Source organism: Rhodamnia argentea, chromosome 1 (assembly GCF_020921035.1).
Source record: "Rhodamnia argentea isolate NSW1041297 chromosome 1, ASM2092103v1, whole genome shotgun sequence".
NCBI lineage: Eukaryota > Viridiplantae > Streptophyta > Magnoliopsida > Myrtales > Myrtaceae > Rhodamnia > Rhodamnia argentea.
The window spans coordinates 23,192,918-23,219,662 of NC_063150.1; the positions used below are offsets into that span (position 1 = coordinate 23,192,918).

The 26,745-nt window shown below is 38.9% G+C and overlaps 2 protein-coding genes across 3 annotated transcripts; both read right to left on the minus strand.

Annotated features, from left to right (window-relative positions):
* Nucleotides 1-7,197: 7,197 nt before the first annotated feature.
* Nucleotides 7,198-16,144, minus strand: LOC115750268 (dymeclin). The gene is made up of 18 exons (XM_030687501.2): nucleotides 15,750-16,144; nucleotides 14,799-15,038; nucleotides 14,101-14,164; nucleotides 13,826-13,955; nucleotides 13,612-13,753; nucleotides 12,265-12,513; nucleotides 12,100-12,187; nucleotides 10,926-11,028; nucleotides 10,456-10,581; nucleotides 10,265-10,378; nucleotides 9,541-9,659; nucleotides 9,353-9,440; nucleotides 9,160-9,252; nucleotides 8,969-9,058; nucleotides 8,742-8,861; nucleotides 8,547-8,638; nucleotides 8,286-8,343; nucleotides 7,198-7,562 (listed from the first exon to the last, which is right to left on the minus strand). Exons 1-18 carry the CDS (start codon nucleotides 15,937-15,939, stop codon nucleotides 7,479-7,481), a joined length of 2,190 nt encoding a protein of 729 aa, XP_030543361.1. The 5' UTR covers nucleotides 15,940-16,144; the 3' UTR covers nucleotides 7,198-7,478.
* Nucleotides 16,145-23,287: 7,143 nt separating this feature from the next.
* Nucleotides 23,288-25,956, minus strand: LOC115750269 (heat stress transcription factor A-6b-like). Of its 2 annotated transcripts, XM_030687502.2 has the most exons (3): nucleotides 25,522-25,956; nucleotides 25,132-25,455; nucleotides 23,288-24,650 (listed from the first exon to the last, which is right to left on the minus strand). In XM_030687502.2, the coding sequence occupies exons 2-3, from the start codon at nucleotides 25,438-25,440 to the stop codon at nucleotides 23,826-23,828; spliced, it is 1,134 nt and encodes a 377-aa protein (XP_030543362.1). In that variant the 5' UTR covers nucleotides 25,441-25,455; nucleotides 25,522-25,956; the 3' UTR covers nucleotides 23,288-23,825. The 2 variants fall into 2 exon arrangements, with proteins under 2 accessions (XP_030543362.1, XP_048136077.1); XM_048280120.1 differs by having other exon boundaries at nucleotides 25,132-25,956.
* Between the last annotated feature and the right edge of the window lie 789 nt (nucleotides 25,957-26,745).

Below are 26,745 nucleotides of genomic sequence, written 5' to 3' on the forward strand. Positions count from 1 at the left end.
ACAAAAGAAAACACACATCACTCATCAAATTATAAATATATTCTACACTGACGATGGACTTAATAATAATCCTCGCCAATATAGAAAAAAAAAAAAGCAAGGTACAAGGATTTCATATCTTCCGAAAATTAGAAGTGATGGAAATTGTATCACTATGTTTAACTAAATTTCCAAATAAGCCATTTGCACAAAAAGTTTCTACTCATAATGATCCATTGTCAAAGGCTGCGTTTGGTTTGGCTTTGAAAATGTACTTTATGGAAATGCAGAGGCCTTTAGCCTAAGAAGTGTTGGGGAAATGCAAATGGCGTATGGTAAAAAATCCTTTGAAAAATAACTTTGCGTTAAATAGTGTTTGGCAAAAAAAAAAATTGCGAAGGGCTTTAGCTGCAATATGTCTTATTTTACTTATAGAAAAAAAAAATCAAACCCTTCACCAGAGTCGGTGAAGGGCCCAAGCGACCGGCAAGCCAAATCAGGCGTTGTCGCCCGAGGTCGCCGATCCTTGGGCGACCCCCAATGAGGGTCGCGCGACCTTGCCGACCTTTCGCTTGCTAGATCTGGCCTCGTCGGCCCTCGCCGAGCGTCCTCACTTAAGAAAATGAATAGTACATCTAGGGTTTACTTTTTATAATGGGTAAAATTGAATTTTTAGTAAGGTTTTGAAGGCAAAATAGGCAATTGACTAATTCCATTAATTGAGGCCTTCAGTATTCCTAAAATGCTGAAAGCTCAATACCGACTAGCTTGCACCCTAAATAATGATTTGATATCTTCGGAAAATTAGAAGTGATGGAAATTCTATCACTATGTTTAACTAAATTTCAAAATAAGCCATTTGCACAAAAAGTTTCTACTCATAATGATCCACGGACTAAGTATACTCTAGAATAATCATTTTCATGAATCCATATGACAAGTCTTTTCTCCTTTGATACAAATATAATATAGGCAATTAGCAATGAAATTTGTACAAAATCTCAGCTTTCGCCGTGGGAGGCCAAGTCATATTATAGAAATGTCACGCTACAATAAGTCACAGATGGACCTACTTAGGAGGAACTTGTGATATGCTACATTAACGAATTTTTGTATTATATCATGGAATAAGCTTTATTCTTTTCTTGATGAATCTTTCATGCATGTGGAAACTTTCATCAAGATATACATACCGGGCAAATGAAATACTTGAAATTCAACAGACCCACTGTTTTTTTCTTCTTCTTTTTCTTGTGAAATAACTGAAATGAATGAAAGTTTCTATCCTCTTTGCTTAAATGGATTTTACTGATCAGTAAGAATAATGCTAGTCATTTTAATTTGGTCTACGCAATAATCTTAATCAATAAAATTAATCAATCCAATTTTATTTTCAATTTTATCCGTATACAAAAGATGATATATTTCTACATTTTCAATTTAAGAACGGATCAATTATTTCTACATTTAGAAGATTCTGTTATTCATTTATTGTAGATCTATCGGATATTGATACATGCATTGAATTAGTATTCATGTATCAGACTGGAAGGGAAGACAATACATGGCGGCAAGTTTTTATTTCATATATAGTACATATAGGGTACGGAATATATATGAAAAGTGCATCATTAACAAATTTTCCAAAAAAAAGTGGGTAAAAAAAAAAGAGAAACAGTGTGGTAATTGAATAAAGCTATCTGATTGACCATGATACAAACTTTATCAAATAATGCAAGTTCTATTATTCTTTTTTCCTACTTTTTACTTTCTGAAGAGTTCATAGGCAATGATAATATTGAAACGGCCCACGACATTTTGCAAGAGACTTTTAATGAGGTTTTCTAGTATTTATAGCATTGCTCGATGACAGAGATTCTACGGTAAATAAGATTGCTTTAAATGTAGAGATCGGCCAAGTTAGGAATGACTTTCGTATTTCATAAAACTATCATTGCTACTCGCGAAGTTATTGTGGTAATAACATAAGTTGTAATTGAATATATCTTTCAATCTAGTCCATATAGTCGGTCGATCCTTTTACCAAGTAACAACTTTTATTGTACTTAGTGTAATATATCTATATATGGAAAATTTACTGCTTATAGCCTCCCTCTAAAAAAGCACGTTCATTTGGAACGAGTGGGAGTGACGTTTTCAAACACAAAATTTAGATTAAAATCCAAACTCTAAGACCATGAAACTAAAATTTACATGCAACATTACTCCTAGATACAATGCAGGATGATTGTTCAAAAAAAAAAAAAACCCTAAACCTATTGTACAATTGCCAATTCAGTCATAAATTTTTTTATTTGGCCAATTTAGTCCTAAGTGAAAAAAATTATCAAAGAAGTTCTAAACCTTTCGCACTTTTGCCAATTCATTTTTAAACATTTTAAGTATGCCTATTCAATCCACGTTAGCGATTTTCAGCTAGTAGGATTGAATTGACAAATGTTGAAAATGTTTAGGACTAAATCGACAAATTTAAAAGTTTAGAACTGAATTAGCAAAAATGTAAAAGGTTTAGAACTTTTTTTGACAATTTTCCCAGTCCTAAACCTTTTGAGAATTTTCGAATGTAGTCTTTTCAACCAATTTTGGCCGGTCCCATACAAAGCTATGTCGACAACATAATTAGCAGTTGTTTAGACAAAATTGGTCGTCATACAACAGATCTAAGATATTTTGGACAATTTTCACATACAAAGCTATGTCAACAATATAGTTAGCATTAACACAAATTTATTTCTTCATCATGTTAGGACTATCCTTGGCAATATTTTCAAGAAAATAATTTTTTAACACGACTATCTTAGAGGATGCGTGGTTGGTCCATGAATTACAAAAATTCAAAAATTGGCAAGGCATGAAAGGCCGCCTCAAAAGTAACACTATTGACCCTAGAAAAGTGTCACACACCATTCCATCATAAGTGGTCCAATTTCTACGCACTTAGACGTGCTCATAGTATAGTGAGAACCAGAAAATTGCCTCAAAAGTAAACTGATTTTTAGCATATCCTAGGAATCGTCGCAAGATATGGTGTGTACCATGCAAGATATGGCCGATTTCAAATAGCAATTCTAAGGGCCAAAGAAAAGTTGAACTTCTTTTATTGATTACCGTATCGAGCTGTAAAATATGAAAGATTTTCAGAAATGAGCTGACGCGTGAGTATGGTTGCAATGGAGAATTAAGGAATCTTGGAGTGAATTGGTTGCTTTAAAGCCTACACGGATAGATCTAGGTGAGTAGCCATCCTTTACATGGAAGGCATACTTAAATTGATTGATACTGAAAGCATCTTGGTGTTCATGATTCCACCTGCAAAAGGGCGTTCAAATTAGTGTAAGAATTCAAAGTTCTTAAACTCACTTTAATTTCCAATTAAAAAAGAATATGTGGACAAACAAGTTGCAAATGATTTTTAAAAAAAATAACAGTTTAAGTTAGCGGAAATTTTTGACAGGGCATAAGGGCACGACTCAAACATGATACAAATTTACCGAGAAAAATCTAAACTCAACTTGACAAACTCAAAATTCACATGAATTGACACATTTTTGTCAATGTAGTCCCGTGGAATCACTTTGACAAGGACACAGATATAACCGATGCAATATGATGGTAAGACACGAAATACCAGCAGCCTTGCTTTGGTTTCTTCTTATTGCACTAGTAGGAGCTCTTAGGCTAGTAGAAACTGTTTCCTTGGTCGAGTCAAATGCTTTTAAGCTGTCAAATGTGGTTATTAAATGCTTATCACACATAGTACCCTCTCTTTCTTGTAAGTTGAACCTTACACATCAAAGCATTTAATAACAACATGAAACAGAAAACCCTAGAACATGAACAGCAAATAAGCAGGAGCCAACAGCCTCACGAGCAGAACTTCAAAGAGTGTTCTGCCACAGTGACCACACTAATATTCCTCAAATTCTACCAACCTTGATCCCCGGAGAGTAAACCCTTTTGGCTGTAGCATGACAGCGATCACATGAGGGCTTCAATAAGAGTGCCAAAAGAAGCAAAGAAGCCACACATCTCTTCAGCACTTGTTCCTAGTGCGAACCCTATCTTGTCGAGATTTTTGCCTCAGACCTAGTGAAAGCTCTGGTCCTTTTGCAGGATGACAGAGTTTAAAGGGTAGTCAAGTGTTTAAGAGAAATCTAGAGTGGTCCATTCATATTCCCTCTGCGAGTTTTGCTATATACAAGACTTTTTGCAGTTTGAGCCATGAACTGGACAGAGATTCGGAAAACCCCCCTCCCCACCTTCTTCTTCCTCCCTGTGAAAAAAGCTTGCTCTGTGTGTTTCTCCAGAGCCCCAGTGCAGTTCATGAGATTTTGGTTAGATCGAGGCAAAAAGGCTCCATGTCTTGCCATTTTGCAGAGGGAAGAAATCTTCCTTCTCATCGATAAGTGATCCTATATGTAATATTGTCTCTTCTAAGGATATTCATTCTATCCACCCTTCGCTCGAAAAAAAAAATTGTTTTGAAATTAAATTATGGTGTTAAAAGATTTGCATAATCAAGTGTAGAAGTAGGGTTTTTTTTCCTCATATATAAGGACCGCTACTATAAATAGGACTACACCACTGGCAGTGAAATATCGATTGCTTGTGGAATCATGTGAATTGCGAGAATTAATTATTGGAGACAGATAGACTAGTAAAACAATAGTAGCTACGGATACGATTCTGCATCGGACCTATGAATCTATTCCCTATTTTTTATTTGTGGTGGATAGAAATTAGAGATTACCAAAATTAGAGGGTGAAAGTAGAGATTTTTTTAATCCTAAAGATGCAAAATTTGCTAACTTGAAAGCAAAGAGGTACAAAAATTTTAGGCTGGAAACCAAGGGGTGGGGGGAAACTTGTAGCTAAGGCGAAATCGGTAAATGATTGGTGTGCAAGTGCATATATGAGAGTGCTTACTTTTAAGATTTTGGTCTCCACTTGAAATCTTTTACTCGTCTTTGAAATAGATAGTCGGCATATAGCTTTTTTCAAATATGGGAAAGTATTATTCGAGAATTTAGAGAATTTACCTTACATTTTGAATGATTAAAATAAAATAAAAAATGGAGCGGTAAAAAAATTTGCGTAGTACGTACTACCCAAGATCACTTTAGTAAAATCAAATTTGCAAGTAATTATGGTGATTTTTTCAAAATTCACCAAGATACAAAAAGAATTACCAAAAGATAAAAACATATTTGCCAAGAAAATTATCCAAAAAGTCATAAATCAATTGCACGGCAGCCAATTCAGTTATAAGAATTTGAATTTTGTCAATTTTATCCTAAACCTTTTGACAACTTGTCAATTCAGTCCTAAACACTTCAATTGTGCTATTTATTTCTAGACTTTTTGAGAATTTGCTAATTTAGTCCTAAATCTTTTAACGATTTGCCATTTTAGTCTTTTCGGCTAATTTTGACCGTAAATCGCTAACGTGAAGATCTAGTCAACACTGCCCATCCTACGCGACACGGCCGACCTCATATCTATCTTTATAAATTCTTTGGTTTTATTTTTTTTTCTTTCTTATTTTTTTCTTTCCGCCGACCTCGAGCGAGGCTCATCCTTGCTAGATATGGCGCTAGCCCAAGGCCGACAAGGTCGACCATACTGGCCTATCACCTCCGGCCGCTCCCCAACCATCACCGAGGCTTGCCAATTGACTAGAGGAAAATGAAAGAAAAAATAGAAAGAAAGAAAAATATGTAATAAATTTATAAAAAAAATTTCAAAAATCAATAAAATAAAATAAAATAAAAAATTTGTCCGCTTCGGCGTTGGTCGTAGATTGCTACATTAGCAATTTCTAGCCAAAAATGTCCGGAATGACTAAATTGAAATTTTCATTAAATGATTTATGACTAAATTGGCAAATAATAAAAAAATTAGGACTAAATTAGCACAATTTAGAGGTTTAAGATTAAATTGGTAAAACTAAAAAATTTAGGACTAAATTGGCCGTGTACAATAAATTTAGGGTTTTTTAGATAATTTGTCCAACATTTGCCAGATAGGCCTTACTCTAGGCCAAACGGATCAACCGGCTCTTTAATTATACGTGAACTCCACTCGATTACTTAAGGGGCAGCATCATCATAGATAGCCCTATTTTTAAGTGTTCTAGTCCAAATGCACGAGACAAACTCGCGACCACATCACAAGAAACGAGAATTTGTCGAGGACAGCATTTACTTTACTGTCGAAAGAGTGCATCCATTATGGGATACACATAGTGAGCACCGGTCCTGAATAGACTCTAGAACTGGATCGGAGCGACCTCGCCCGGCCGACTCTGGTCTGCTTCCAAGGTCCACAACATAGGTTCCAGGTTTCAAAAAGTGAAAACCGATCCAAACATGTCTGGAACCTATCTACCCTAAAATTGCTCACCCCCTAGTCCTTCGCGTAACACCAGGAGCGTAGCTAATGCAAAGGACTAAAGCCAGCCCCTCCAATGGCAACTAGTTAAGAGGCATAACGTTTCTGACTTCCGTTTAAGATTAGAATTCCCAAGAAGTACCACTGGCCGATGTCCTGATGCTGTAATTAGTGTGCGAAGCCTTCCACGCAAATAACCAGGCATTGTACAGTTTGGCATAAACCAGGTGAACGGTGAAATGTTTGCCATAAGATACTTGATCGTCTTTGTTCAGTTCGTTTGCACAAGGAGTTGCTCTTGGTGACACTAGTTTACTGTATATTGGACTGAGTTACTGCTGAAAAGCCATATTGCGAGACAAGAATATATCGTGTCTAGCTCATACTAAGCTGGGAAAATTCCTCATTCTGATTATGTTAGTTTCCCCATCCACCAATCTTGTTCTCAGCAATTTGTTTCCGCACCAACTACCAAAGAAGTGGCTTCAGAATGGAGAATCTCCATTGAATGGGGTAGGTAAAATCCGAGAGGGATACGCTCGTGATGGACGCTCTTGATCCAGAGATATACTCGCACCGAATGCACTTTTTAAACTGAACTTCGCCTCATTCCCTTACACAAAATTCATGTAAATACAAATACCATAACTTTTACCATAAGCTACTGCACTGGAATAATCGATTGAAAAATCCTGACGCTCAAATGAATTCCGTACAAAAGATATGATACTTTTGACATCCTTATCCCCCAAGTTGCCTGCCTTGATACTATAGACTGGATTCATGGTTAAAAGCAAGAAAATTACCTTCCCGGAAGAAACAAAAGGGATATCATCATATTCCCCCAGGAAAATTATACATTGAATTAGAATTCAAGTGACCTTGTTTATTCATTACATAAGGTGTATATCTCTCTCTCGTTCATGACCTACGGAAGCTCGGCTCTACAGTATCTCAGACATATGAACAGAAAAGAATGACAAGAATACAGGTTACTATTTTCTTTGTATGTACACATTCTCTATATATAGATTAGAAGATCTGTGCGGATCAGCAGTGGTTTTAATTTGTACTTGTAGGGAACCCCACTAGGGTTCGAGATCAATCCCATTCGCCTTCAGCTCCCCAACTTGAGGCTTGTTAGCATCTTCCACATCGCTTTCTCTTGGCAGCTAAAGTCAAAAGCATCAGCAGCAAAAAGAGAGGAAATTAAACGGTGAAGAAGCAACAAGAAACTCCTAAGGCATGAAAGTTCTCCTGGCGCAATACTACTGCCTATTCCATCGCATAGACGTGAATAATGCCATCCTAGGAAAGAAAGGAAGGCAAAATCTAATCACCCTTCATACATTTATGAGGAAAAAAAAAAGATGATGGAGTTGGAACACCTAATGACATCTCAAAATAGATACAAGCATCAAGTTGGCTTCCGCAAATGCAAATGTCAGCGGGCAGAGAGCATGGAAACGCACATTCGTTTCCTAACTAGCTAGAATGTGTATTTTTCGGTGGAGCCTTGTTTGGACCAAGTATCATCTATACGACTCCTATATATTGTAAGCACATTATGCTTGCTTGAACTACCAAAGAATGCATGTAAAACAAGAAGATAGATTGTCAGCTTCCCTCCCAACCCAATAAAGAAGAACGGTAACCGGTCAAAGGAAAGGACAAATCAAGTATTTGCAATGCCCAAAATTTTATTGCCGCAATAACTCAGACGACATCATTGTGAGTCTTACAAATGCCAAAACTTCAATGCATTCATCACAGGTATCTTGCCAAACTAACATCATATTTACCATTTTCACACATCGAGAAACCAAAGGTAAGACTCAGGTCACCAATCAAAATCAACTTACTGTGAAAAATTTCCCAAAATATCAAATACTTACTTGTACAGAGAGATCCACTGGAAACAAAGTGATTGCACTGGGATCAAAACTGAATCCACTGACAAAAGAAAAATCAGCGCAATATTAGCGACCAGACATGACTGGACAATGAAGAATTATTATCAAACTATGAGATGTATATTGAGAAGATAACACTGACTAAATCAGCATAATGGACTAAACATTTTCTATACACAACTAAAACAAGCAGGCAACCGGAATCAGCAGAGTCTAAGGCAACAGCACATAGTATGTTATTACCAGCGAGGTAGAACCAGCCGCCACACGTAGGGAATGAAGAACTCCTCAGATTGACTTTCTTGCTCATATGTGAAGCGTAATTGGGTGAACATCTGTCAAATTACATCTCTTGCGTCATATGACATTGATAGGAAGCTATGTACACTACATGGCATCGACAATCATGATAACAAACTTGGAAATGGAATGTCATACCTTCATCCCTTCACCACGCCAAGATCGACAATTATTAATAATTACTTGAAGAACTTTCTCCACTGACCATTCACCATCCACTCTCTGTGCATCCATACGGCTATTGAAAAAATCTAATACCTGGAAATCCATTGTACATTTCACATATTACTAAGAGGGAAAAAGCATACTGGAAGCATGAAAAACATTGCACTAAAGTCGCTAGCTAGGGAAGCTCTGAAGCATACCGTGTAAATATTTTCAAGTAGCTCATTAAACCGGGGATGATTCTTAAATGGCTGAAAGACTTCCTGCCTGTGCATTATTGCATATACAACCTGCCAAAGACAAGTGACTGATGGTTACAAGTCATAAACTAGAAAAAAGGTATAGAGGGTACAGTGCTGAATAGTATAAAACATAATGCTATTGGCCTTACCTCAGGATTCCGAGGCAGTGCATATGTCAAAATCTCGTTTAAGATTTCAAGGACAATCCTTAAAAAGTCAGTGTAAATATAGAACTCTGTCGACTGCAATGACAGCCAACTCATGTTAGTAGCAGGGGTATATAAAAGAAAGGGACGTATCAAAAGGCACCACTGAGTATAATAGCAGATACTGCAACTGTACCATGTCTTCAGTAAGGCCTTCCTCTTCTTGCGAGTTCCCTTTAGTTGTGTTAATCTTCCCATCTCGTTGTTCTGCCAATTTATTATACCTATATCCAGCAAAACAATGCAAGTCTAAATCTTGATACAATCAACGATCTAGAAAGAAAATTGACACCATAACAAGAACAATGGAGCAGGTAACTGTACTTTCTTGAGAGCATATCAAAAAGGCTGATCAGACGCTCCGATGCATATGCACTCAATCGATGACAATGAGGAGCCATGTTTGCCAAAGTAGCTAGGCAGTTTGTATGCAAATAAACATCCTGCAACGAACTTGCATGGTAAATGTACTGGTCCAAAGAAACTATAAGACTTGCCATCGTCAAGGGACTAATCATGGTACAACAAAACAATAGACATACATATACATGACTGCTATTAAGTAGGTTCAGTCAGTAGGCAGCATAGTTGCAGAATGGAATTTTCAGGAAACACTTGCAACAAGTCCCTCCAGGAAGGCTGAACCATATCTGTTCCAATTTCATTACAATGTTTTGAAATAAAGCTTCACCATGGGCAAGACACTTACGAAGATCGACATATGATACATTCATTCAACACATCCATTAGGATTTAAAAAAAAACGTGTGTGTGTGTGCGCGCGCGCGTGCGCGTGTGCTTGTGTGCATGTGTGCATGTGCGTGCGTGCGTGCGTGTGTGTGTGTGTGAAAGCCCACCCTCTATGGTCATCATGATAATTTACCATAAGATGGATTGCAAAAACAAATCAACGAAGCTTCCTTTTGAATCATTTCAAATTCAGGTTAAGAATAGTTCACTAGCTGTTTGACATAACCTGTGGATACAATAGGTTTCAGAAAGATAAACAGCATTCATTACAACAGAAGCTGATCCATGATAGTCATACCCGCAGTTTTGATAGATTGTACTTCACTGTCCTTATTAGAATAATGACCATTAAGGAACCAAGAGATGTCTGATGAAGCCGGCGTTCCTGGTACCATGAAACACTTGGCAGTATCTGTCCAGGAAAATTGTAATTGCATAAATAACAGGATCAATAAAGCTAATTCTCAGAATTATAAAGGCACAACTTACCAGTTTGTGAATGCTGGCATTAAAAGAAGAGTCCTGACTAAGTATGAGGAGTATGATCAGAAGCATATAGATATGATTGGAGCTCCTCCTTGAAGCATTATACAATGTCTCCAGGATGGGCATCAACTGTTATTCAACCACAGCCAAAATTAATCATAAAAGACAGCTGCAGCCCTCATACATCCAGAGAAAATATAATATACCAAATTATATGCTCATATAGGTCTTTAAACGTTTATAATCTCTAGGCAGACTAAAAAATAAACTGTCCAAAACAAACCTCACATCAGACAGAGCGTGTGCACTATACTATCATCAAATTAGAATGCTTTACAAGAACACAACTACCTAAATCCTGATACACATAACAGACTGGACTATTTTCAAAAGAATCCCCCATGCTATTTATAATGTCCTCTGGTACACACATATAACATTATTTATAAGGATCATCAAACTACTATTCTTACCAGTGTATCAATATCAGTTCGCACGAAAACATACTCCAGAAAGCCAGAATTCCCCTGAACCAGTGAGTACAGCAAGAGAACAGCAGTCTCATCTGCCAAGCACCTGCAGAGGCCCAAAAAAGGCTCCCCTAAGATACTAGAGGGAAAATGGCAGGCACGTGCATTTATTTTTTTCTAAAGTTTAATTTTTGATAGGAGGGGAGTGAGGGCAAAGAGATATGGAGAACCTAGAATTTTAAGATTTATCCACACAAACAAACTAACAGAAAGCCATCTAAGTATATTGCTTTTCAAATTCAGGACAACCTTACGGACTACTCATCAAGAAACGTAAGACCAATACAATCAAACTTCAAAATTAGTGAGACAGAAGTGACCGCAAAAAGGTAAAGATTTAACATGCTAAGAGAAGATAATTGGTCGCTAGTCAACTTCAGGAGACCAGTGCCATTACCTCTCTTTTCATCTTCCTCAACTATGAGATTATCTTCACTCTTCAACCCTATATAAGCAGAAGCTATTTTCTTGCAGTACTACCCATATTTTTTAACATAAATTCATCAGGTCCTGTTTGCATCATGCACTTGGAGACTACAATAACATTAAGTAAACAACTCACCCCACCCCAACCCCCGTGCCCCCAAAATAAAATAAAATAAAATAAAAACGCCATGGGATCCAAAGATTCCAAACCATGATGATCAACGAAGGTATTTCAATTTTCTCTCCAGCATGGCCACGGACCAAACCAGAAAGAAGATCTGACAGAAGGACATGCTGCCAAAATCTTGAACTTAGAGCTGGAATAAAAACTGATACACATTGAAGAAATGCAAGCACAATACAGCTCTTAACCCTCATCTATTACTGGTAAAAGTGAAAAGAATGACAGAATCTTCACGGGATTCAGATGCCAGAACTCATTGCACAGTTTGATCTACTCACAAACTAGGTTAATCATGTTGGAAACAGAAGCAGCTCAACATTTTCGTTGACGAACAAAGCATCCAGTCACACAAAACAAATTCAATCAGTATCTTCAGAATAATTAGCCAGTTGTACTTCCCAAAAAACTAAAAAAACTCCCAGCCTGATAATGGGTAGCAGAGCAAGTCTCCTAAGAATAAGGGCATCTAACACACATGTGCAAGAAGAGGAACATCAATTTACTCACATCCCAAGAGTGTCAAACAGAGAAGCAAATGGAATCCTCACAAGCGGACAATTGAATGCATTTCCCTCGACATCCACGGAGCGATCAACTGCAAGCAAAGGTTTACTTCACCACCAAGATAGGTACATAACCAGCATAAAAAGGACAAAAGGGGAGCACAATTACATTCCACATCTCTTGCATTTTCTAGGGCCTTGCAATAAGGGTTGTCGCATAAATACGTATCTTCCTTTGACAAAGTATCACTAGTGGCACTGTCACCACTTCTGTCTGTTATGGACTCATCAACCAGAAGGCATTTACGGTAATGGATGAGAACAAGCAGCACAAGGAGACTACATTCTGCCAAAGGGCTTCTTGGTACCTCATCCCTTGAAGGGACCAAATAGCTAAATGGAAACAGGACAATGTTTGCTGCAAATAGAGAATAACAGATCCATTAAGTGGTTCTCACTTGTATAATAGGAAGAAAATCACCTTCACAAAAATAATACTGCAGAAAGTGCAAACAACCAGACTTTCACAAAATTATCTGATACAGACATAAATCAATGCTAGAAGTTTTAGCTCAAATAAGTGGTGCCCTCATTGATTGTTTTCCACTCCCAAAGCAGAGTCAACAAGGGCAGATCTACCCGGATGCTTAGCACCATGAAGTTTAGGTAAATATTATGCTCAACCAGCTGAGGCAAAAGTTTCCTCCGCAGACGGTTTTTTAAGACATACAGTCACATATCAAAAACTTAAGAGTGTAAGTTGTTTTGACAATATAAAAAATAATAAATAAATAACTATGGTCTACGATCCATGTGGAAGCATATTAAGCCATTTTGATAGACAAACTCATGGTGGGATCGACCCATGCACATCCTTAGCATATCCAATTTTTCTGCCTGTTTACCACTGTCAATTAGGTTGGTTGTTTGCTTTCTAGGAAACTACACCCCGTTGGGCCATTTCTCCTCCTTTAGATGAACAGAGATCTCATTCACAACAAGTACAGATTACACACTGAAGGTACATACCAACAGATAAAAGAAGCAGGTGCCTAAATTCTAAGATTCAGGAATCATCCAATCTTCTATGGGAAAACGCCTACTTCTTGTCGTATTATGACCACAGATCACATTAATTACACACCAATTAATTATCTCATGCACATGCATGGTTCTTTTCTGATCATGACGAAGCACACCTAAGTAAGTAATTGTTGGGATCATGAACATGTGTGGTCCTTGAAGCTTGGAATATGCTAAGTTAGAGAGTACATTAATAACAAAGTTCATTCTAGCAAAATTAAAGAAACGTGACTAGACTAGCGAGAATAAGAGACTATCGAGGGGGAACACGTGTCTAAAAGAGAAAATTAGCCACTCAAAAGAGAAAATGTGAAAACACACCCAATAGAATGAACATTATGCAAACAAATAAGCATGTAACGAGCATATGAGGCATGCATATCAAATAAAACAAAGATTAAATCCGTGAATTAGCATGGCCAAACAACTATACCAGCTGCAGAGCCAACCCTCTGAAGAACGCCAGCCTGGCTATCATCAGATGTTGGATAAGATGCTCCACCAAAGGGAACACGTGGCCAAATCATGTAGTTGAGCAGCAGTCTTTGGACCACCAATGAAACTAAAGAACTTTCCTGCAAATTGACAAATGAAGATGTATGTAATATGAAGAATGCAGACAATCAACCTATGCAATATTTACTGACCTGAGCCATTGCTGCGTCAATGAATGGGTTTGCATCTTTTGGTCCTGGAGATTGTCCGGCAAGAAGTTGAGTTGACATTGCAACCAGTATGAACCTTAGCAGCTCCTGGTGGAGGAGGTATGTGCTGGGACTGGGACATAAATAAAGAATAAGAAGACGACGACGATGAGAAAAGATTTAAAATAAAAAAAAAAAAAAAAGACAGCAGCAGTGGTAATAAAAGACATAAATGATTACAGTTTACACATACATTGTCCCCAGAAATCAGAACATACCTTACATCCACTGAGCCAATGAAACTGAGCACACTATGCATGACAAGACTTTCTATGTTTTGATCTGCAAAGAACCCAGATAATTTATTCACTTCTCTAACGATTGTAAAGCAGCAACCAAAATCACCACTACCAACCACCACCCCCTTCCCCCCAGCCAAAAAAAAAAAAAAAAAAAGGAACACAAGATGGAGAAAAAGCAATAAAAACATAATTAGAGAAAACTATGTTGAATGTCGGCACAAGTTAACTCAACAGAAAACAAATTCAAGCATACCTAAATCTATTAAGATGAATATCACTGAAACTGCACCAACAAAGATATCAAGTAAGTAGGCCCCGGGACAACTTGAATTAAATCTGGATTTACACAGAGATTAGGCCCCTTGGTCTGGACAGGTATATATGACCTTAAAAGGAATTATGGACCAAGTCAGATTCCTCTGAATTTGGAGGTTCCCCAATGATCCAAACATCATATGCAGATATATTCAAAAGACAGTTACAAGCATCACTCATCTAAAATCCAACCTCAAAGAAACTTCAGAGAAGCACTTATCTGAGCTTAGACGAGGATTAGACAATTAAAACATTCATAAAAGCCCTTAGTAGACTATGCATACAAGACCAAACATAGAACTATCAATTCTAGAGAAGCCAATACAGGAAGAAATGTCATATAAGCTCAGAATTTATACCTCTGGTAAATTGCGATGGAATAGGTTCACTTTCATCAAGTGATAGACAAAGCTCCTCAAGATTGTCGCTTTTAGCATTTTCAATCAAGTGTTTCAAGAAAACTGATGAAATGAACAGCGCATTAGTGGCCTTTAGAGAAACTGAGGACGTTATTCCAGAAGTGGATGTGCACTCTTGCAAACACCATGCCAGATGAATCAAAATCTTCGCCAGATGCCTGGTATAGCAATTGTTTTGCGCTGCACAAATAAAGGAAAACAGGGAGAAAGCAAAATGTATAGAGTCAAATGCTCACGGGGAAGAACATGCCTTTGAGGGGCCAGTACAAACAACACTAAAGAAGCAGAACTTGGAATGAGTAGCAAGAGCACAGCATAAGCGAAACTGTACCAGGGGCCACATCACTGCAACTTCAAGTATTGAGACATAAAAAATTGTTATACATGTGCTCGCAAGCTCCTTTTGTGCCACATGTTGCAGTTGCTTTCTTCCTTAACTACTTCTTTGTCATCTCTAAAGAAAAACATCTGATGAAGTTTACTAATGTATAATTTAAGTACAGAAAATCCACGACAAAGTTAATTGCCAAGGTATTAATGTCCATGAAGCTAGAGGCATTCACGTAGCATGCAATTCATTCACCAAATCCATAGTCAGCGGAAGACTCTTATAATCACAAACTAGCACGACAACCGCGTGTAGAATGCACAGATTGCAAGAAATCTAGATAGCGAGAATCATGCACGGAATTGACACTTCAGAACCGTGCAACACTTAATTACCTAAAGCCACCGCAAGAACTGAATTTTCCTTCGTTAAACGGAAACAAAATCGCAACAAAAACCACATAATCGCCTCCGCTTCCCACAATTAAGCAACACAGATGACCATTTCACGAATCAACACGATTAACCACCGACAAACTCAACCGTCGACAGGGCGCTGCTCACCTAAAAGCTCGCAAGCTTGATTGACGCGCTGAGCAGGCCACCTGAGATCGAGCGGGAGCTCCAGAAGCTTCTGCCAAAAGTCGGAGCCCAGCGGGAACGACTTCTCGCCGACAAACGTCCCGATCAGGTACTCCGCCGTCTCCTGCGGCCGGGCGGCGGCGTTCCGCGGCGTCGAGGGCACCGCTCCCATTTGCTGGAGGGGGGGGGAAGCTCCGGGATCGGACTAGCTTCCGTGCGCCGCGCCGAGTCAACTCCGATCAGAGGCCCGAGGTCGACTCCAGGTGCGCCGGCTGCGGCAGCATTGCGGGGATGGATCTGCGTGGAAAATGCGGGGAGGCGAAGGCAATCGGCGAATTGGAGCGCCTTTCGAGTACGAAAGCGTGGAGAGCGAGCTTAGAGACGAAGGTTTCAAGGAGTACAGAGAGGGAGAGAGAGATAGGAGGGGGATGATGACGTGAGCTAATTTTGGGTTTGGGTTTAGGAGAGGGGGGCACGATAAATCTGTACGGTTGAAGCGTCGTTTTTGCTCGTTTTCCTTCTGACGGAATTGTCCCTCGACTTCCTTCCCCCTATTCTATGTTTTTTTTTTTTTTTTTTGGAGAAATGGCACGAATCATTCCCGAATTCTTATTAAAATATACAACGTGATATCTAAACTTTCAATTTACTCAATAAGATCTCTAAATTTTTTGTACATGTTGAATTTAGTCCTTGGGCTAGATAATCCAGGGACTAGATTGAATCCCCGACTATAATAATTTATGGACTAAATTGAACTTTTATCAAAATTTTCAAGGACAACATTACACATTGAATTAAATTTTATGGGTCATATTAAGCAATTAAAATTTTGGAGGTAGCATTGCACATTCAAACAAAATTCGAAGGTTTTTTACATTGTAATTTCTATATTTTTTGTATTTTTGTCTTTTCTTTTTCCTTTTTTTTTAAAAGCTGGAATTTTTATTTTTATTTTTATTTTTATTATTTTGATAGAACGATTTGTATTTATTATTTTTGTTTGTTTTGATTGATGGATTGTGATTTGTTATTCTTTAATATCCTATTCTTCCTATTTATAACGAAGAGCGTTAAAACCGTCCAGTTACTTGAATGGCAATAGAGTCATCGAATTGCCATTGTGCCGGATTAGGCCCGAAAACTTTGGAACCAAAGGGATTCGAAGAGTATCCGGCATTCAAGTTCAGTGTCCTCAAGCTCGTGACCTTTTAATCTCGATGTTTGAATTATTCAAACCCGAAAGGAATCGAGCCAAACTCGACCCGACCTATTCTACGCGGACCATCCAGTCACGCACTAGTCTCCTCTACTTCCTCAGCTTTAATTTTCGTCCTCCTCCGGTTCGACAACTCTAGCGGAAATCTCATGGGAGTGCCTGTGCGATGTATAATAACGTAAAATCACAACCTTAGGCCCATCACTATAGGCGCTGAAATTGAAATATCAAGTGGCCTAAAGTTTCCAACCCTTACCTACCGACACTTCATATGTGGGTATGACGATCTTGCCTGTAGCTTTAATGTCTAGTTCATGACTTTATGTATGGAGAAAAGTCAGATCAATTGTCTTAACATTCTTTTGTTTTAATGGTTTGTTGATTCTGCATTAACTGCCTTTGCGGCCGAGCTTTTCAGTACCCAATTTAAAACGAAAGTCAGATTAGTGCTTATTTACTGGCTTCTTGACTACTTCCAAGTGGGGGTGAAAATTATACAAAAAGTCATAAACCTAGTGTACGGCGGTCGGTTCAGTTATAAACTTTTTTTCATTGTGCAAATTTAATCCTAAAACTTTCGAAGTTTCGCCAATTTACTACTAAACATTTTGACAATTTGTTAATGTAGACCTTCCAGCTAATTATTCAAAAATATAGGTGTAGGACTAAAGTAGCAAAACTTTGAAATGCTTATGACTAAATTGGCACAATTGAAAGATTTATGACTAAATTAACGTTATTGAAATGTTTAGAACTGAATTGGCCGATGTATAATAATACATTTAAAACTTTTTGGATAATTATGGCTTTAGTGGCCAATGTTAGGTTAATCACCATCCAGAAGTGGACTCAACTGCGATTGATTACCATAATCTTAGGCGCCAGTTTCATTCGCTAAGTCAGTTTCTCGGGCTCTCTCCCCAATCGAGAGAGGTCAATGCACGATTTTCAAAGCAAACCTACCTTTTCTTCAACTCAAAGAAAATCATCTTAAGAGAGGCGAAGAACAAAACCAAAAGGATTTGCAAAGTGTTTCTCCCTATGATTGGGGAAAAATTTGAGGACACATCGTGAGCCCGTTTAGAGAGGAGCAGTCTTTGTCGGATCATATGAATTCAAGTGATACATCGAATCGAGTCGAGTCGAGTCGAGCCATCACCTCGATCCTCCGGTCGCTTGAGATTGGGGCAAAGTTCTTCCATTTTGGGCTTTATAACGGGCTTGGAATGATTTTGTTTTATCACATACAACATTGACATTTGTAGTAATATCTCGTGTTGAAATTCTTCGTTTTATTAATTTCGGGAACCTACGTTTATTATATCTCAGCCTAAGCATGACAACGCCTATACTTGGAGGAAGATACTTGATGCAAATGCTTTCTTGAAACTATTGGGGCGTGATTCATACTTTCATTACACAGGAAAATACAGGGGTCTCGCTCCCCAATAAGCAAGTGGGGGTCACGAGGATAGCGCTCTCAAGCTGCCAAGAGGGCTTTTACAGTTTGTACTCATATTTCTTCTATTGGTGGTTGGGACTTAGGCCCATGAATCTTTCTCCTATAATTGAAAGATGTAATAGATAAGGTGCGATGTGCTAATTATAGTGGAATCATTTGCCCGATATAATCCTAATTTGAGGGTGAACCATGATAAACCTTATGTCTCGATTCCTTTTTTCGTCTTTAAACTTTGCTTCATTTGTGGTTTACGAGCCGAATCCTAGCAGAAAACTTCACATTGAGCTTTTAATGGGAGATTGTAAAAATACTTCTTTATAGCACGACGACTGGCATCCATGTCAAGTTTTATCTGATATTTATCCACCTACGAATCTTCTCTGCCTGTCCATGGTGAAGTCTCCCTAGTTATTAGTGGAGATGAGTGCCTTTGGCCTCCAGTTCCATCTTGATTGTTGAGTAGACAGACATTCAAGTTGCTCGGCACAATTGTTTGCTGCCTCGTTCTGCATCTGATGATCGAGCAACTTTCGCAGGTTCGAACCTTTGGTGTTCTCACTAATGCAGATGGCTGGAACCTTGTAAGACAGAGAGCCCGTAAAGTCACGTGGCGCAGATTTGGCGCGGTTCAATCCTAATTTACCAAATTTTGGTCTTACTGTTTGGATGTCCGTTCTTAACAGGTTGTTAAACTTCGACAGGTCGAGGAAACGGAAGCCGGCCGGCGCTGTTTGCGTCTCTATGTCTTCTTTTGGAATCAAGACATCACTTGTTTTCTGAATGCTACTCCTCCGGAGAGCGGTTTGGAGTCGGCTCTTGCACTTTAGTAGCGTTCAAAGGCATGTTGGCGGCTGACATGTGTGCTTAGGCTTTGCTTTGAATGGATCCATCTATCAAATTTGGAGGGAAAGGAATGGGGCAGTGCTAATGGAGTAGCTCCTTGTGCAGGTAAGAGTTTTGCATAATGTTCTCGATGCTGTTCGTGCTAAGATGGCCATGCTTATTAAGGCGGGGTTGGGTGTTTCTTGAGGGTAGATCATTTTGTAGCGAGATCTGTCAAAATATGTCGTAAATTCATTTTTTTTAATTCATTTATAGTGTACGACCAAAAAAAAAAATCATTTATAGTGAGCTGAGTTGTTATTTGAGTTTGTTATATTCAGTAAATGGGTTCAAAATGGCAAAGTCGAACATATTATGAGTGTTAAATGAGATTACAACTTACTTAAATGTAACCCACCTATATGGTTCTCTCGTTCTCTCTCACTCTCTCTCGCTCTCTCTCACTCCACGTTCTCATTTTAGTTGTGTGTGAGTTTTTTTCTAAATTAAGCTAATATGGGTCGGGTCGGGTAAGATCTAGATCATTACATTTGCATTACATGAAAATAGGTCAAAATAAATTAAAGCGATCTATTTGGGTCGGACAATTTTCGACTTGACCCGACCTGACCTGACCTGATCCACTCGTTTGGCGAATCTATTTGTAGCTCTATTGCTTGTATAGGTAGCTGGGGCTAGTTTGTGAGTAAATGTCTGGTTTATATAAACTTCTGCAGTTTCATTCTGTTTACTACAGTATTAATGGGCTTGCAATGATGTGTTTTTTGGACAAGTATTGAACTTTGATGGGCTTACATAAGTAGACACACCAAGCAAAGAAATGGCCTTTGTAATTTGACAATTGACATAAAGGTTTTCGCCGAAACAAAGGCTTCAAACTCGTCAACAAGTGTTCAAGCTTTTTGTCACAAAACAATCTTGCTTTGAGCTCCTAATCTTCTACTTAAATAGCTTCACTAGCAACTCTTATCCCGGCATCAAAATAGTCGAAAGCTTTCTCGTACAAGCAGTCTGATGATGCGATCTAGCACTTTTGATTTTCGCATCAACGATATACTCCGAAGAAGTGTTGTCGATAGGAACTTGTGAACATCGACTAGTTGTACTGTCCACAAAACGAGGTCCTAGCTAGAAATTGGACGATTAAGCTAATTAAAAAACAAACAAACCAAGAGGGTGGACAAGTGAGTTTTTTAGGACAAGTACAAATGAGATGACACGAGACAAAAGGGAATGAATTCTTGAGCTCTTCAAAAAGCAAACAGAAGATGGTAATTAAGACTTCTAATGTACTATGATTTTATGTTGATGATTCGTCAACACATTATTGCTCCTGAGAAAAATATAAGATTGCACGCCTTTCCGTGTTTATCACCCACTTCTGGAATGTGGTAGATCCCAACCAAAACATAATCAAGGTTCGACAAAGACAAATTTGGTCTTTTGACACAACCCACAATTCTTTGGAAGTGATTAAAAGCTGGAAGTCTCTAATTGTGCAAAATCAACACTAATGCACGATATTGAAGTTTATGTAAGTCTAGAGCCAAGCCGATAAAATAAAATAAAATATAAATCGTTATTATGTCCAGCTTGATTAAGAAAAGAAAGTTATGTTCATGAGCCGCACAAACATTTAGACTTTTATAAGTAAGAAATTGTTATTATGTCCATCCTGCATGGCACGATCTACTGAGTTCTACTTCAGCAAACATATCTAGTGTACTCTAATTGCTCAAGTTTTTCGAGAAGATAATTGCACACTCAACTCTAAATTGATTTCAAAACCACAGGACTCGGATTCTAATATGAGATTGCATGCTTATCGGATTGCTGAAAACGGTACAAACCTGAGACTACTCTATATGGGAAGTATGCTCAAGATCAAAAGAGCACAACTCGACACAACAAGAATTGGATAACAAGCTGCAGCTACACCTTGCATGCTCAGTTGGAAAAAAAAAACTCAGATGATGGAACAACGTTGGTGCAGCAAAATAACGATGAACTTAACCGATTTCTGTCGCAAAGGACTGCAGCGAGTCGCCGGCGAGTCGACACTCGTGCATCTTCCTCGTGAGCTCTCGGAACATCTTAGGCTGATCTCGTCCTTAATATTTCGATAGACTCCGGCCCCCTTGTTTTCAGTAACTGAGTGACATGAACACTGCTTACTTTGCACACACGTGAGAAGCTCATCTATCGAGTTCGGCCCTAATCTCCAGTCAAAAACAAGAGGCAGAGGACTAAGTGCGTGCGATTCTTCGACAGATACTAGATCCTTAGAGCCCAAGATAAAGTAAACCATCCATGAATGTACAGCTTGGTTTCCTGGAATCCGGTCAGTCGTCCGCGCAAGGATCACTCATGAACAAAAAGCTTTGAGCTTCACTCGAGCCATGGAGTAGAGCCCGAGTTATCGCAGTTGCTCAGCCAAGACACCCGCGACTTCCCCATCCTCTTCACCTCCGACACCGCCATGAGAGCCAGCCCGTTCGATGCCATCGTTCCACAAATCTTCCCAAAAGACCTCATCAAGGTGCTCTGTGATTACAAGGTACTCGGAACTGAGACTGCGTAGGGCTTGAGTTGGGGTTCCCCAGGATAAGATGCAAAGACAATATTTGGCACAAGCAGAAAAACATGCACTCCCAAATTTCAAATTCGGAGTACATTCCCATGTTTATTACAAGTCATTAATCATAGAATCATAGAATATGTAGAAGTAGTATGTACAAATTGCCAATTAGTCCAAAAATGGACGCGACTTGTACAAAAGATGGACATGTTTCCCATTATTGTACTTGCTACCTCTATATATTTTATTATTTCTACGATTATTGACTCGTCTCCCATTATTGGTACTCAGTAAGATATTACAATGCACACCTTTCTGTTGAGTCTGGAATGTGGTAGATCCTAACCAAGCGTAATCACGGTTTGACAAGACCCCAATTCCTTGGAAATGATTGGAAGCTGGAAGTTTCAATGAAGTGTAAAAGCAGCAATAATATATGAAAATGAAGTTTATGTCAATCTTAAGACCTAACCCCACAAGAAACAAATTGTCATTTTTCCTATACGATAAAAAACCGGCAGACTTTTTTTACTCGGAGCAGAGCATAAACCTAAAAGAATTGAAAAAAAAGACCTATTCTAGAACAAGAAAGCGACATCCTGGTTTGGATGAGATCTCGATGAAACAATAATATAATAATGATTAGGTCCTCCGTGATTGAAAAAAAGTTATGCGCACATGCGATGTAGTGATTTGGGTATCTATTCATTCGAAATTTACTTGTCAGGATACTAATTTGATCTTAATGGTACTTGTGTGAAGCCATTATTTTTATCGAGAGGGCACGATATTTAGCCGAAAAGTGCAGCATTCTAGAGAAAGATACGGGGCAATGAAAGTCCAATTCTAATTGCCAAGACAATCAAAATTTATCCAATAGTTTTCTGCTTCAGCAAACATATACAGCATATTCTCCTAGCTTAAGCCTATAAGAATCGGATTATTACGTCCAGGTTGATTAAAAAGAAAGTTATGCTCATGTGCTTACAGAGATTTAGAGATTAGTTCATTCCAGATCTACTTATAAGATAATAACCACATTTGAAGATGCTAATTAGATCTTAACGGTACTCGTGCAAATCATTTTTCTTTTCCACCAAGCGGACATGATATTATCTTAAAAAAATTCAGCATTCTAGAGAAAGATGCAATGCAATGAAAGCTCAATTCTAATTTCCAGTACAATCGAGCTGCGGTTTATCCTTGACTCCTGCTTCGGCGAACATATCTAGTATATTCTAATAGCTTAAGCTTTCAGAGAAGATTAGCTGCACACTCGGCTCTAAACTGGTTTTGGATACACGGGTCTTGACTTTGGTATCAGATTGGATGCTCATTGGATTGCATGCACGCTCGAATCTACGCGATGAGAATGGTATGTCAGCTGTAGTTTGCTGAAGGCAGCACGTTCCTAATACTACTATATGTGAGCAGTATGCTCCAGATAAATCATCCAACGAACACAATGAAACTTGGATAACAAGTTGCAACTACAGTTTGCACTCTCAGTTGGAACAACGTTGGTAAAGAAAGAGGACAATGAATCATATGTAATTCCAATTTGCACCTCGTGATTTTTCGTGAACTTGGAACACATAAGGCCGATGATCTCTTTCTTGAATTGTGACCGACTCCGCCCACCTTGTTCGCTAGAACTGAGGATGTTGTCCAAAAAGTAACTACGTGAAATGAGCACAGATTACTCCGCATACACTATGGAAGTCATCTGTGAAGTTTGCAGTAATCTCCAGTCGATGACATGAAGAACTGGCACGTCCATGGAGAGGTCCTCGTAGTTGTATCCAATGGAAAGCCGAGGACTAAGCGTGCGCGATTCTTCGACAGAAACTTGATCCACATAGCCCGAGAGACAATGTAAACCATCCACGAATGAACTAAACCAACAATGTAAGAGCTAGCATACAGCTTGGTTTCCTCGATTAAGCTTTGCTCAAGTTACGGTGTGGAGCTCAAGTATCCCAGTTGCTCAACCAAGACATTCACGTCTTCCCCGTCCTCGTCACCTCCAACATGGAGTAAGCCGGTTTGTTCAATGCCCTCATTCAACAAATCTTCCCAAAAGACTTCATCAAGTGCTTTATTACCTCTATTCTCATTCTCTTCTGCTACTCTTATTTGATTTCCTTGCTCTACATTATCACATCGACCGACACCGACTCCTCCATCCATGTCCAAAGCAATTTTCTCAAGCTCAGACTCTTCGAATTCACCGATGTCTCCATAGTTTTGAGGTTCGACCTTAACAAAAGTGCCTGTACCTGGTTCATTATTAAGGACTAGTTGATCATCATCATCACGAAGGCTCACTTTACTAGGTCCTTGATCGATGGAGCGCCTCCTCTTGTTCTTCCCGAACACTTCCTCGAACTCCATCCTCCTGTCCTTCTGTTGGACCAACTGCTGTAGAAAATTGGGAGTCTTCATCGCTCTCGCCAAGAATTTTATCATCTGGTGTTGCTTCATCTCCATCTTCTTAAGCCTTTTTTCCATCGCTTGGAGATAAGTCCTGGAGGTCTGCTGTTGCTGCCTAAGCTTGATCAGCTCCATCATCAAGACCTGCTTGTCGCGCTTCAGCCGGTCGATCTCTCCATCAAGCCCGAATCTGCCCACTTCGACACACGGGTCGAGCCCTTGCTGCGAACTATGGGGCACTACTTGAGGATTTCTTCTCCTCCTAATGTTTTTAAGGAGATATTTTCGCCCCCTTAGGAACCCTTCATTAGCAAACTCCCACCTATCTGGATCGACCTTTCTAAAGCCCTAAACCATCCAAAAATAGTATAGTCCAATGTTTAAAAATCCATGGAGAGACTAAAATGTTAATATGCTATTGTCATTTCTAGAGCTTCACATGTTAAGAACAACTAAATTAACTTTTGATATCGGAAAGTCTGATACTAATTGTGTGGCTGTGTGCACTGCTTACGTATGATTCGAGAAACTGACATAAATTAAAGGCACGAACAGTCTGGATGTTTCTGCTTTTTACTCAAAATTAAAGACACAAACAGTCCAATTAGAGAGCACAATGGCTTCAACTAATCATTATAATACTCAGAAAAGTACTATTTCATGCCGAGTTCCAGGAGCTTCATGAACATCAATGAACAAAGTGAGTGAGTCTCTAGTCCCATCTAAACCAACCCTACACACTAGAACAGCAACAACAAAAAAAAAAAAAAATCAACCTACTTCACATCAAGTAAATCTCAAACGAAGCAATTAGATCAGACAAACTTACATAGGTGTTGAGCTGCCTGATGAAGCTAGAGAAGTTGCTGTGCTTGAAGTACCTGGGCAAGAGGGACATGGCGAAGGCCTGAGCATCCCACACCACAAAGCTGTTGTTGCCTTTGCTCCAGGAGACTATCTGGTCGGTGGTCGGGTCATCCACAATCTCGTATGTCTTGGTGAGGAATGGCGGCGGCCCCAACTCGTGGAGGCCCTCCAACGGCTGAGGAACTGCATTTGCGGTAGACGGAGAAGAAGGTGAAGAAAAGGCGACTCCTCCTAAACCCTCCTTCTTCGCTTGTGCTTGAGGGTCATTCATAATCGATCTATCTGCTACCGTGTCGATTGCACGAGCTAATGGAGCTTTTGTCTCCAGTGGGTCTTGATTCTTGAGCACCCAAGAAGGAAGAACTGCAGCTTTGGCTCAAGATCTTGCGCTTCTTTGGTTTGAGGGGTGGTTCGTTCTCAGATCCTCTCAAATGGGTGCTCGAAAATGCAGGTAAAAGATCAGGAACGAGGACTGCATGCTGGAGGATCTCGACAGATGAGTCTAGCCAAAACAAGAACATACACTAATGGAGTGAAGAGCCATTTCTTTCCATATTTATTCAGGTTAAAACGAAAAAGAATATAGGACAAGGATCTTCCCAGATAGTACGGGAAGTGAAGGATAGAACAGAAGAGAGATTGGCGACAAAGGCGAGATTCAGAAGTTGGAGTGAGCTTCTGAGCCAAAACTGGAAGAGGAAGAGGAAGAGGAAGAGTCTGAGCTGCTGAGGTCTGGAGGATTCGGTGTCAGAGAAGAAGGGGGAACAGAACAGAAGAGAGACCAAAAAATGAGAGAGCCGGTGTGAAACCGTGGGCTAATTATTGTCTATACTATATACCCCAAGTTTCCCTTTTTCTTTTTCTTTTTTTTTTTTTTTATCATTTTTCTCCTGCCCTAATTCAAAAAAAAAAAAGTATTTGGCTCCTTAGATTTGGTTTGGAAAATTTTTTAATAATTTTTTATTCATCAAATTTTTTCTCTCTCTTTTTTTAAAAAAAAAAGTCAGACAGGAAAATAAAAAGGTAACTGAGTTTGGCAAGGATGCTTCCATGCAAATTATAAGAGAAAATTTCCATTTTCCTTAATCTCCAACTCAATGGAAAACCCGGCAAATTATCTGTCATAAGAATTCTTACAATACCGAAAGGCATCCTCATCCTGTGATTTCATAATAATAATAAAAAATTGAAAAAATTGGCTATGACGATTTCGCACGATCATAAATTCATACAGACAAAAAGAGGTTCCGACAGGAAAGTTGTTTCGATCCAATCCATTCCTGGAGTCAAATAAAGACAAAGGACATGTCAGTGACCTAACATGACAAAGCACTATTCTTGGAAAGAGTTTTCCTTTGTATTTTTTTCGACGCGTCGAATTCACCTGTAACTTTTCATAATTGTCGGCAATTCGAACGGTGGTCACTGAATTTCGACGAGAACGCGAAGGGGTATTCCTTTACTTTCACCATTACACATAAAAAAAAGAGTTAAAGTCCCTGTGCTTTTTATGATCACAATTTCCACAATTTAAAGAGATGGAACGCGTGTCAAAAGTGATGGAGGGTCCAGGCGC

Excerpts from the sequence above, each read along its gene's own strand:
- LOC115750268 (XM_030687501.2), bottom strand. The coding sequence starts at position 15,939 with ATGGGAGCGGTGCCCTCGACGCCGCGGAACGCCGCCGCCCGGCCGCAG. Across the intron at positions 15,039-15,749 it reads TCAAGCTTGCGAGCTTTTAG|CGCAAAACAATTGCTATACC; the intron begins GTGAGCAGCGCC and ends TTATTTGTGCAG. Across the intron at positions 13,754-13,825 it reads TTGACGCAGCAATGGCTCAG|GAAAGTTCTTTAGTTTCATT; the intron begins GTCAGTAAATAT and ends GTCAATTTGCAG.
- LOC115750269 (XM_030687502.2), bottom strand. The coding sequence starts at position 25,440 with ATGAATGACCCTCAAGCACAAGCGAAGAAGGAGGGTTTAGGAGGAGTC. Across the intron at positions 24,651-25,131 it reads TCAGGCAGCTCAACACCTAT|GGCTTTAGAAAGGTCGATCC; the intron begins GTAAGTTTGTCT and ends TGGATGGTTTAG.